The 12,295-nt window shown below is 45.3% G+C and overlaps 1 protein-coding gene across 3 annotated transcripts in view; it reads left to right on the forward strand.

Moving 5' to 3' along the window:
• ABCC2 (ATP binding cassette subfamily C member 2) overlaps window positions 1-11,792 on the forward strand; it is a 70,253-nt gene extending 58,461 nt beyond the window's left edge. For all 3 annotated transcript variants that reach the window (XM_086377197.1, XM_086377195.1, XM_086377196.1), the window contains 7 exons: window positions 1,515-1,641; window positions 3,262-3,363; window positions 3,896-4,039; window positions 4,858-5,016; window positions 6,171-6,337; window positions 9,429-9,623; window positions 11,319-11,792. In XM_086377197.1, the coding sequence (XP_086233323.1) occupies window positions 1,515-1,641; window positions 3,262-3,363; window positions 3,896-4,039; window positions 4,858-5,016; window positions 6,171-6,337; window positions 9,429-9,623; window positions 11,319-11,448 (1,024 nt within the window). In that variant the 3' untranslated portion in view covers window positions 11,449-11,792. The remainder of the gene's footprint in view (window positions 1-1,514; window positions 1,642-3,261; window positions 3,364-3,895; window positions 4,040-4,857; window positions 5,017-6,170; window positions 6,338-9,428; window positions 9,624-11,318) is intronic.
• Window positions 11,793-12,295: the final 503 nt, after the last annotated feature.

Consider the following 12,295-nt stretch of genomic DNA (forward strand, 5'->3'; position numbering starts at 1 on the left):
ACTTCACTTTCACTTTTCACTTTGGAAATGGCAACCCACTCCAGTGTTCTTGCCTGGAGAATCCCAGGGACGGGAAGCCTGGTTGGCTGCCGTCTATGAGGTCGCACAGAGTCAGACACGACTGAAGAGACGCAGCAGCAGCAGCAAACACGCCTATTGTGTGGGAAGAGAGGAGAAAGCATAAGCTTCAGAGTCAGACTGGTCCCTGTATCTGCTCTGCTACTTCCCGAGCTAGGGGAATTGTCTTGACCCCTCAGGAAAATCTCATTATTATTATTATTTTTTTTTTTTTTTTACAATGGCTGGATCACAACCTATCTCATGGGCTTATGGAGGAAGTTACATGACACTGCTCAGCATTTTGTAACACAGATTCTGTCCAAGTGCTGGGTGAACCAGACATTCTGTTTGCTTCCCAGAGTGGATGTGTGGTTGTCCATAGGCAGGACAGTTATTGGAGGTGGGAAAGAAGCAGAAGTTGGAGGGAGGAGAGCTGCAAAATTTTGGGTAAAATCAGTAATGACAGAAATGAAAAACTCAAATCCTGTGAGGTAAATCCAAAAAGGCTGTGCAGTCTTGGTTCCTCCAGCTTCATTAGACCTTGGCGTGTCCTTGGAGGAGGAAGATCTTTTTCAGGAAATGAAAGCCCTTGAGTGGTTTCTACACTGTCTTGCACTGTGAAGGGCAGGCTAATGATGCTTAGTATTATTTGGAACGTGAAGAGGTCAGAAATTTGATTGTAAAGATCTTTTATATCTTAGATAATTTCCAAGAAGGAAAGAGCAATTTTTCTGTTGGATGCCCCTTGTAAAATATGTATCATATTTATTTGTAGGTGTGCTAGAATTATTTGTACAAATTTGGGAAAGCACATTTTACTGGGAAAGTCAGTTTTTATAAATTGCATCAATCTATATACTATTCAGTTCTCTACAAAGCCCAACATATCTCTCTGTTATCAGTTCTTACCTAACTTCTCTCCATCTCCTATTTTTTCTCCATCTTTTTAAAATCATGAAATCAGACAGGGTACATTGAACTTTCCTGTGGTGACTTCTTTCTAACCTTACATATGAATTCTTTATGCCGTTGTTTACCTTGCCTAATCAAAAGAACTCATTTGGAACATTTTTTAAAATGCAGATTCCTAAAAGTCATTCCCTGAATCTCCTGGGGAAGAGTCCATGAATTTTTGGCACAAATCTGTATATTTTTAACAATTGCCACCAGATGATTCTTATGATTTGGCAAGTTTGGGAGGCACTGAAATATAGGATTCCCTTAGTTTAGCAAACTCTTCCAGTATCTTTAAAAATGCAATTTATTTTCCAAAATCCAAAATTTAAAAGACTTTAGGAAAACATGTCATAGTTAAACTGAGGCACCTCCTAAGAAGACAGTCCTACCAACTCAAGCCCTCTCAGAATGCTCTGGGAACCCCGCACTTGCTGGGTAAGGTAAGGAAGCTGACACCTCTCAGTGACACCTCTTTCTCTGGTTCTGTTGCCCTCCAGGTGGCTTGCGGTTCGTCTGGAGCTGATTGGGAACCTGATCGTCTTCTTTGCATCCTTGATGATGGTTATTTATAGAAATAACCTAAGTGGGGACACTGTGGGCTTTGTTCTGTCCAATGCACTTAATGTGAGTCTGGTTGGGAGTTTGGTTGAACTAATGCATTATTCTTAAATGCATGGTATATCCTAGACTAAGAATTAGTCTAGGATATACCATGGAGTCCACGCTCTGGATTCCTTTTTAGATCCAGATAGACCAGGAGAGACTGAGGTTCAAACCCTGTCTCCATCTCTTACTAATGTGTAACCCATGGACATGCTCCTTAACCTTTCTAAGTAGGTGCCGGTGTCATCTGGGAAACTGGATATATATTTTGTTGCCCTGGGGAGTTAAGAAAGCAATCTCACGTGATTCAATCTAATAGTTTCCCATCTCTTTGCCTCTTGATTATAGTCGAAAGAAAAAATAACTATTTCTTTTATAATATAGCAGTAACCAGAAAGTCTTTTGAACAGTAACTTCTACGTTTATTTTGTTAAATCACAGAATAATTGGAGTTCACTTTAATGAAGAAGAGAGAGTCTAATAGAACTATATAATGCATCCCCCACTTGACTAAGGGATAAATATCAGACATTATTTCTTACCGCCTAAGACAGAGACTGGCACCACAGTAAAAGTTTAATAAATAATACTCATTTAATGAGTCATCTGGCCATCTTTTGTGGAAACTTTCTGAACTAATATTTTGGGGGTCTGCATAGCCACCAGCAGGGTCTACATGGCGCTGTTTTCAGTTGGAGTCCATAAGACCCAAAGGTGATCATGGTGGAAGAGGACTCTGTCATTCACCAGAATCACCGGGTTCCTTGTGCCACTGCCCTTTCATCCCCTCAGTTCTAGGCTTATTAACCTAGGACAGACAGGGCAAAGAGTTGGAGAACTATTAGACTGAACCAAAGAACATCGTTCAGATATCAACAGTTCATATGGTCCAGCCGACGCCAAGTGGTTGCCCTTAGTCCCCAGCCTCCTGAGCTTTCCTGTCTCTACCTACCATGTGCTCAACAAAGATTCCTGAGAGTATGTGCCAGGCCTGTGTTTTTGCCTGTAGGAAGACTGCATCTGAGAAGCTTGCCTCTGAGTGACCCACAGATGCCCTGGACTCTGGCCCAGGTCATGACAGCCGTCTCCCTGTTGGTTAGATTTATCTCTGTAATGGCAGGAAGGCCATTTTACCCCATTTACTGGGGTAACAGAGGACAGGGGTCCATGTGGATGTCCCACCTTGAGGGTTGGCTTCTCAATCGAGCTGTTGTTAATTGAGAGCAGAGAAAGGCAGCAGCTTTTAGAAGGCCTGTTCCTACCCCATGTCTTTCCTTATGCTTCCCTCATTGGAATGCTACCCCTAAACTCTAATGACTTATAGGTGGGAGAGCCAAGTTCGAGTACCACTGCACTAACAGCCAGCCTATCTAGCCTCAGTTCTGGTGCCAGGCCACTCCAAGCCCCTGGTGTCTTTCCTGTGAGCACCACAGAGTTGAGCATTCAATGGTCCTCCCACCATTCAATGCACTGGCCTCATTTCCTCCTCCAAGGAGGTGTGGATTGTCTCTTATCCTCCTCCTTGCTGTCTTGTAGAGCCCGGCTTAGTGCTAGGTACCGAGGAGGCACTAGATTGAATTTGTGGTTTGACTAGTTGGGTTGGTTTAAGCCTCAGATGATCATCTTCTGGTTTCTCTGTAGATCACACAAACCCTGAACTGGCTAGTGAGGATGACGTCAGAAATAGAGACCAACATTGTGGCTGTTGAGCGAATAACCGAGTACATAAATGTGGAAAACGAGGTAAGGAGGAATCAGAGGAACCCAGGAACAAGGCCAAAAAAAAAAAAAAAAAAGCTGATGCTTTGAGAATGCATCTATCTAGAGATTTCACACAGGGTCATAAAGGTTCTCTGGAAGTTTCCCTTGCTCAGACAGAAAGGACCTAATTTTTTTAAACCTAGAATAGGTAATTGTTTGGGAGAAGTCACATCTTGGGATTGCATCAAGTTAAATGGTGGCTTCATTTTCAGAGCAACCTCGTAGCCTAGGGTTTCAATTGAATACGGTATAAACCTTCTCAGCCGTCCTGGTGGCTCAGATGGTAAAGAATCTGCCTGCAATGTGGGAGACCTGGGTTAGATCCATGGGTCGGGAAGGTGCCCTGAAGAAGGAAATGGCTGGAAGAACCAGTCTAGTTCAGTCTGTTCAAAGCAGATGCTCAAAAGTGGCTGGGACACTGCTACTTACTCTGTTCTGTGACATGAATCCTAGGGGGGGATTGTTGAGTGAGTTGTCACCACGTAAAGCACTTCTCCTCCTGTCTCCTGGCCAGGCACCATGGGTGACTGATAAGAGACCTCCAGAAGGTTGGCCCAGCAAAGGGGAGATCCAGTTTAGCAATTACCAAGTACGGTATCGACCTGAGCTGGATCTGGTACTGAAAGGGATCACCTGTGACATTAAGAGCACGGAGAAGGTAGGTGGAGCTGAAGAAAGGCCTGAGTGAGTCCTTGTGGACATAGAAAACCATTTCTTCATTCAGTTGAAGTGAGAGGGTGGGAACACTTCCAATGCCTTGAGGTGTAGGGACACAGTACCACCACTAGAGGGCAGGATATCCACACAGGATCAAACAGACTTACTAAGCTCCTAAGGGCTTTCTTGCTCAGCCCTCCCTTGCCTCCCAACTGGCATCCTCTCCTCCTGTGGCAGATGGGCTTATTTCCTATAAGCTTCAAGGCTTACAGAGGGGAAGTCAGGAAGCACAGACCTGGGGAAGGAACTGGTGGAACGCCTGTGTGGAGGTTGTCCCTGCAGAGAGAGTGGGCTGGTTCTCCTTCTGGTGTGCAAAGTATGGTGTTCTTGTTCTCTGAGGACTTGGGGTCTGATACAGGGCCAAAAAATTGTCTGGGCAACAGTGCTTAGGTCTGTAATGTGCTTAGGTCCACGTTCTCAGACCTGATGGCAGGCCCAGTCCTTCCCTTCTCCTCACGTCTAAACAGGATTCTTAAAAATTGACTAATTTCCAGTAATAATTATAACAAATGTGTACATTTCCAGTAGTCAATGCAGCCGTCAGCCAGCTACAAGTCAGGGGGTAGGGTGGGAAGGCCATCCTTTTCTGACATCTAGGCACTTTTTTTTTTCCCCACCAAAACCACAATCAGTCTAACATCTTAAGAGATGCAGTAGCTAATCACTGTCTTTTCCACTTGTGAGTATGAATGCCCCAGGCTAAATTGTTGTCCCCAAGAATTACACAATGAACTAACATGCAAAAAACTGTATTTACAGATTGGCGTGGTGGGCCGGACAGGAGCTGGGAAATCGTCCCTGACAAACTGCCTCTTCAGAATCCTAGAGGCCGCAGGAGGCCAGATCACCATTGATGGGGTAGACATTGCTTCCATTGGGCTCCACGACCTCCGAGAGAAACTGACCATCATCCCCCAGGTAAACTCTAGGACGTGCTCACCTGCAGCTGGTTCCACAGGAAACATTGCACCATCTTCTCGATGTATGTTCACTTAGCAGTGTCATTTCTGTCGTCTGCCTGGGATACCTAAGCTAGTTCCCTAAAATACAGTGCTTCCAGAACTTAACAAAAAGAAGTTTTGCATTTGGGGGCAATATGCTTGTGTGACTCAGTATCTAAACAGTAGGTGGCAGCATCACAACAGAAGTCAAGGGGAGCAGATGATTACCTGTAGCCCATCAGGGTTCGCAGGGCCTTTGCAATCAGCATTAGCAGTTTTGCCACTGAAGCTTGAAACCATTAAGCTTTATTCTCTGCATCTGATGTGGTTACAAGAGAGGGGAGGGAATCTGCAGCAATTTTTTGCCAGTAAGTGAAACAGTTAGTGTATCAGCAAGAAAGTCTTCCCAGCAGCTTTGCTCTCTGGACCCCTCCAAACAAGAATGCCCTGGAGGCTCTGGGTGTGTGGTCCTCATCGGAACCTGTCTGCCTCTGCTCGCTGCAGCCAAGTCTGGGGGTGACTTCGGCTGGTCTGGTGTTTGCTCCCTTTTTACACTTTTCTGCAGCCTCTTCAAGAGCACAAGAAATTCTTTTCTTGTGACTGCACTACCCTTTCCTGTGCATGCCCTGATTCCCTCCACCTTCATTCACACCATGAGTTTTCAGTCTGTGTGTGGAAGGGGTGGGATATTTCTCTCATCTTTTTAAGAGATGCTGAGGCAAACTTGGAGATCTATAAATGAATTTTAGAATGAAAACAAAACCAAGGACTCCACTAATTTTCAAAAAATATTTTATTTATTCGGCTGTACCAGGTCTTAGCTGCAGCACTCAAGATTTTTGATCTTCGATCTTCGTTGCAGCATGGGGATCTAGTTCCCTGACCAGGAATCAAACCCAGGCCTCCCTGCATTGGGATCGTAGTCTTAGCCAGTGGACCACCAGGGATATCCCCCAAGGACTCCCCTTAATGCTGTGTTTAGCTCAAAGCTGTCATCAGGGAAATCGTGCAGAACCTTGACCACTAACCAGCTTTCCATCTCAGACCAGTCCTGCCTGCTTTCTTGGCCACAATGACCTGGTTCTTTTTCTGACACTGGCCCCAGTAACTGCCTGGTCCCTCGACTTGCAGGACCCCATCCTGTTCTCTGGGAGCCTGAGGATGAATCTGGACCCCTTCAACAACTACTCGGATGAGGAGATTTGGAAGGCCTTGGAGCTCTCTCACCTCAAATCCTTTGTGGCTGGCCTGCAAGCTGGGTTGTCCTACGAAGTGACAGAGGGTGGTGACAACCTGAGGTAAGGTTTCATAACCCACTGCTCCCACAGGCTGTGGAGGCGGCAAGGGGACCACTCCTTCTGTTGCTCGTGCTTGGTGGCATCTGGCAAAGAATTTTCACTCTCCAGGTCTAATTCCTAGTGCACAAAAGGAACCTGTTGTGAAGATTAAAACAGAAGTGTATGTGCTTGAAAACCTTTGTTAATAAACAAACCCTCATGAGACATTACAAATGTGAGTTTGCAGATCCCGCCCTTGTGCGGGTTCTCAGGTGCACTCAGGCTGAAAACAATCCCCGATGCCTGGTCCAGCCCCAGAGTCTGATGTAAGTGGTGTGAGGCACTGCTGGAGGTGTGAGTTCTAAAGGATGCCCAGAAGCCCTGGTCTAAGGGGCACCTGGATGATGGAGACGTGGAGTCTGCAGGGTCCTCGTAACACCATAACCCAACACCAAGATTCTCTTGGCTTCATAATTCTTTACTGTTTCAAAGCATTTCTATACCTGTTGACACTTCACAGTTCCTGTTGGCTAACAAGCTGACCTGGCATTTCTCCTATGACAACCTGTTTTTCCCTTCTACAAACTCGTGGTCAGTTCTCAGCCAGAGCCAGCAGCTCAAGGGTGGGTCTTCCTGCAGTCCCTGCACGGTGAGCAGGGCTTAGACCATTAGCAGCTGAAGCTCAAAAGAGAAGGGAAGGCTCAGAAGCTGAGTTAATGGACCTGCCGCTCTGGCCTCACTTGGGAGCTTGTTGTAAATGCAGAATTTCAGACTCTGGACCTACTATCTGGAATCTCCCCTGTAGCAGGAGCCCTGGGTGATTTGTGTGCACACTAGAGCAGGGGAAGCAATGACGAGCAGGTTGAGTTCTCAGTAGGCGGCACGCTAGCATCACTAGGCAAAGTCCTGTGCCCAGGCTGTACCCTATACCAGTGGAACCAGGGCCGCTGCTGATCCCAGTGTGCAGCCCCAGGAATGCCTACGAGCCCTGGTGGAGAACACCCTTTGTTTGTTCTCCTTCAGCCACAGATCTGGGAACTAGCAGAACTGAGGTAGGTCTTCAGGCCTATTAAAAATGCTGTTCAAACATTCAGTCAACAAATATATATTGAGCACCTACTGGAAAGACAGAGGAAAATGCCATAGACATACCCATGCCCTCCTAGAACTTCCGTGCGATGGAGAAGACAGACATTAGACAAGTAAATTCTGCACAATAAATGCCTGAGGTGTGCAGGGCCATGGGGGCCGATCTGGCAGGATCTGATGGGGCCCAAGACCGGAGTCACACCCTTCTTGGACCATGCTGAGACACGTGGCATGACCAGTGCCTTAATTTCAGATCTGGGGGAGCAGGTGTTGAAACTTAAAATCCTTTGATCAGAAACTAGAGATCAGTCAGCTTGGAGATCAAGCTGTCCACAGCTAAAAGCCAAACTGATGCCTCAGCAGCAGCCTGTTACTATGAAGTCCAAGTGAACCAGGCAGGAAGTTAAGTAAACAGTTTTGCAGTATCTGTGTTCTTACATAGAAAAACTGGAAGTTCATCTTGGGTGACTTCTCATCTCCTGCAGAAATTTTCTTGCAGGGAATTACAGAACTTTAGTCTGGCCACCCTCTGTTTAATATGTTCCCTAATGGCCACGGCAGGAAAGAACAATTAGCAAATTCCTGAATATTTCCTCCACATCATTTCCCAAAGCTTCTTTATGTAAGTAAGAGGTCCAGTTTTCATTACTGGCTTTTAGCAAATTAAAGCCATTTGCATCTTACAGGCATATTCGAATTCCACATACACTGCATCTCACACCAAGACATCATCATGTTCATTAGATGTTCATTAGCAATGGTCTCTAATCAAGGCAGAAGGCCCCAAACAAATTAGACTTGAGGCTAGAATTACACATTAAAATAAGGAATGGATTTACTAAGAGCACTAAGAAATGCCACTGGGGCATTCTTGTGTGGTGTCATCCTATAGTAATGATGTCGGGTCAAATACTGCTGAAGCAAGCTTGGTGGCAGCCGTCTTATTTTGAAATTGTTGCTGGTGTACTGTAGCTAAATGCAAGGTACTAGTCCTGGGCTAGTGTTTTCCAAACTTGTTAAACATGAAAGTCTCTTGGGGTGTATTCAAAATACATGTTCTCAAAATCATGCAATTTGCAGAGACATGGATGGACCCAGAGACTGTCATACAGAATGAAGTCAGCACAAAACCTATCACTTATATGTGGAAGCTAGAAAAATAAGACAGATGAACTTATTTGCAAAGCAGAAATAGAGACAGATGTAGAAGATGGACATATGGATATGAGGGGAGAAGAGGCGGTGGCATAAATTTGGAGATCGGGATTGACATATATATATACTGCTGCTGCGTCGTTTCAGTTGTGTCCGACTCTCTGCGACCCCATAGATGGCAGCCCACCAGCCTCCGCTGCTCCTGGGATTCTCCAGGCAAGAATACTGGAGTGGGTTGCCATTTCCTTCTCCAATGCATGAAAGTGAAAAGTGAAAGTGAAGTCGCTCAGTCGTGTCCGACTCTTCGCGACACCATGGACTGCAGCCTACCAGGCTCCTCCGTCCATGGGATTTTCCAGGCAAGAGTACTGGAGTGGGGTGCCACTGCCTTCTCCGTATATAAAATAGCTAATGAGAACTGCTGTACAGCACAGGGAACTGTACAGTCCTCACAGGTTTGTGAGGACCTAAATGGGAAGGAAATCCAAGGCAGAGGGGATATATGTATATGTCTAGCTGATTCACCATGCTGTGTAGCAGAAACTAGTACAACATTGTAAGCAACTATAGTCCAACAAAAAGTTAAAAAATACATATTCCTGGGCTCCTCCCCATTCTCAGAATAGGGACCAGAAGTATGAATTTTTTAATTAAGTACCTGTGGTGAGTCTTCTAATTAAAGGTTTGGAAAACACTGCCCTTGGCAACAGTGAACAGCTAGCGGAAGAGGGTAAGGCATTCTAACAGAATAGAGGTATATGGGTTTTGAAAGTCTGATCTGGAACGTGAAATGTACCCTCTCAGACCCTCAAGCCTGGTCACTCCTTGGTCCTTAGGGGCTAATGCTTGGTTTCCTCCATTGCTGCAGCATAGGGCAAAGGCAGCTACTGTGCCTGGCCAGGGCTCTGCTTCGGAAATCCAAGATTCTGATCATGGACGAGGCCACTGCTGCGGTGGATCTAGAGACAGATCAGCTCATCCAGACGACCATCCAAACTGAGTTCTCCCACTGCACAACCATCACCATCGCCCACCGGTTGCACACCATCATGGACAGTGACAAGTGAGTAAGGAGACAGCCTCATAGCCTGGCTTAACCCTTGGTCAACAGTGATAGCATCAGTTGTGAGATATCTTTACAGAAGGCTTAACCACCAGCATTTTACTGTGAAGAAATAGAGGCTGAGAGATTTCAAGTAATTTGCCCAAAATTATACATCAGGCCGACGGGTTAAGGGAACTGTCTTGAAGGTAAAACGGGAAACTGTGTGTAACTATTAGCCAAGTCTGGGCAGTGGAGGCCCAAGCCAGGAGTGGCAGATGTTGATCCGGAGACCTTTTGGACTATATAGGGTCTCAGCTGCTCCCTGGTAAACAGAATCTTTCCATTCCTTCTATCTCTGACGACTGAAAGTTAGTAATCTTGAAATTACAATAGACTCCCTTTTTAAATCAATGTGTTGGTGATGGACAGGGAGGCCTGGCGTGCTGCAGTTCATGGAGTCGCAAAGAGTCGGACACGACTGAGCGACTGAACTGATCCTTAAACAATGTGTATCCTTAAAAAAGAAAAAAGCTTACGTGAATAGACATACTGCATCTATTCCTATACTGTTTTGTTCCGTATTCCACATAGAACCCCTCTGTGCCGATGCCGATGGCTGTGGTTCACCCTCGCTCCTCTGTAGCCTGCGATGAATAAACATGCAGCTGCTGCTTAGTCGCTTCAGTCGTGTCCGACTCTTAGCGACCCCATGGACTGCAGCCCACCAGGCTCCTCCGAATTGGCCACCTTAACCTGTGCTCGTGTCCTAGTCCACAGACTCCTCGTCTCAGCCAAGGAGGTTCTTTCTCTGCTCAGATTCCCAGTCAATAACAAAAGTGATGCTAAGGCTGAAACAGCATAAGCTTTATTCGATGGCCAAAGAATGGAGAAGTGGAAATTAGTTGGCAAATCAACTTTCTCAACCCCAAAGAAGATACCAAGTACATAGGATAGTTGAGGTAGAAAGGGAAAGAATTGGAAAGAGTGGGAGGAATATTCATGACGTATCTGAGACCAAGGTTGTGGTTTGGAGCCAAACTCATGCAACCCGCCTTTTCAGTCCTTTCTGGGCTTTTCTGGTTGTCATAGCAACTGTCCTTCTCAGGTGCTTGTAGGTATATCATTTAGCATATGCTAATTCAAACCAGTCGGCCAGTAAAGGAACTCAACCCTGAATATTCATTGGAAGAACTGATGCTGAAGCTCCAATACTTTGGCCACCTGATGCAAACAGCCAACTTGCTGGGAAAGACTGAGGGCAAAAGAAGTGGGCAGCAGAGGAGGAGATGGTTAGATAGCATTACCAACTCAGTGGGCACGAATCTGAGCAAACTCCAGGAGACAGTGAAGGAGGAGGAAGCCTGGCCTGCTGCAGTCAGTCCATCGGCTTCCAAAGAGTTGGACATGACTTAGCAACTGAGCAACAACAATAATATATTACAGTGAGCACATCATGAGACCCAAGGTCTACTGGAAATCAAATCTTTCACCACCTTAGGTCTAGTTGGTTCCAACCAGTTCTTGTTTTTCTCTTTGCAGTGTCCTCCTGAAACTTAGATAAGAGCAATTGGTTTCCATTCAAGGGAGGGGCAGGGGTATGATTCTGGGGCAACCACTTTGGTAACAATACCACGACTTTAGTAAGTCCTGGTTATTCTTAAAAAATGCCAAGGTTTGAGACGCTGCTTTCTAAGACTTTCTTTTCTGTTTCAGGGTAATGGTCCTAGACAGTGGGAAGATTGTAGAGTATGACAGCCCTGAAGAACTGCTGAAAAACCCTGGCCCCTTTTATTTTATGGCCCAAGAAGCTGGCATTGAAAATACGAACAGTACAACGTTCTGAGGGCAAGTCTTGTGGGTTAGAGGACTATTTAGATCATTTCTTATTTTTTGTGAAGCATATCATATAAAAGTGTGTGCTAAATGTATGTTTTAAAGGAGGATCGTAAGTGAGCACCTACATCCTTACCAAGATTAAAAAAAAAAAAAATCAGTATTACCAGCAACATCAGAAACCCCGTGATGACTCCACTTTGATCATTCCTCCTTGTTACCCACCCACCCTTCTCCAGAGAAACCACCATCTGAATTTTGTGATAATTATTCCTTTGTTTTTCATTTTGGTCTTACCATTTTCCTTAAACATATATCTTTAAAAAAACCTTAATGTGAATGGCCTGACTCACACTGCATGTATTCTTGCTTCTTTTGTCCAATATTATATTTGAGATTCATCCATGTCCAAGCACGTAATGAGGCTGCTTCATTCTCACTGCTCTGGAGTACAGCAGTATGTGAAACAGGCCTCAGTTTATCCAATTTAGGTTGATCAGCAGTGGGGTGATTTCCAGGGTTTGTTATTTTTCCTGTTATGAACAGTACTGCTGTGAGCATTCTGGTACACAACTCCTAAGACTCGTGTAAGAGTTAGGCAGACCGTGTAGCAATGGGAGGTATGCATAGGTTTAAATGCGTATAGTAGGTAATGCCAATTTAAAACCTTTCTCCCCCCAACCTGCTGAGTGTGAACTGGTATCTCCTTGAGGTTTTTAAGTGTATATTTCCCTGGCTACTATTGAGGTTTCCATATGGTGGTGTCTGCTGTTCTTGTGCACAGTGCTTTATCTTCTGGGATGCCTTGTGAACGTTCACCTTGAACTGCTCGATCTCCTTAGCATTTTTTAAAAAAC

This window comes from Bos grunniens, chromosome 26 (assembly GCF_055505025.1).
Source record: "Bos grunniens cultivar Pamir isolate PY7600 chromosome 26, Bosgru_T2T1.0, whole genome shotgun sequence".
Lineage (NCBI taxonomy): Eukaryota > Metazoa > Chordata > Mammalia > Artiodactyla > Bovidae > Bos > Bos grunniens.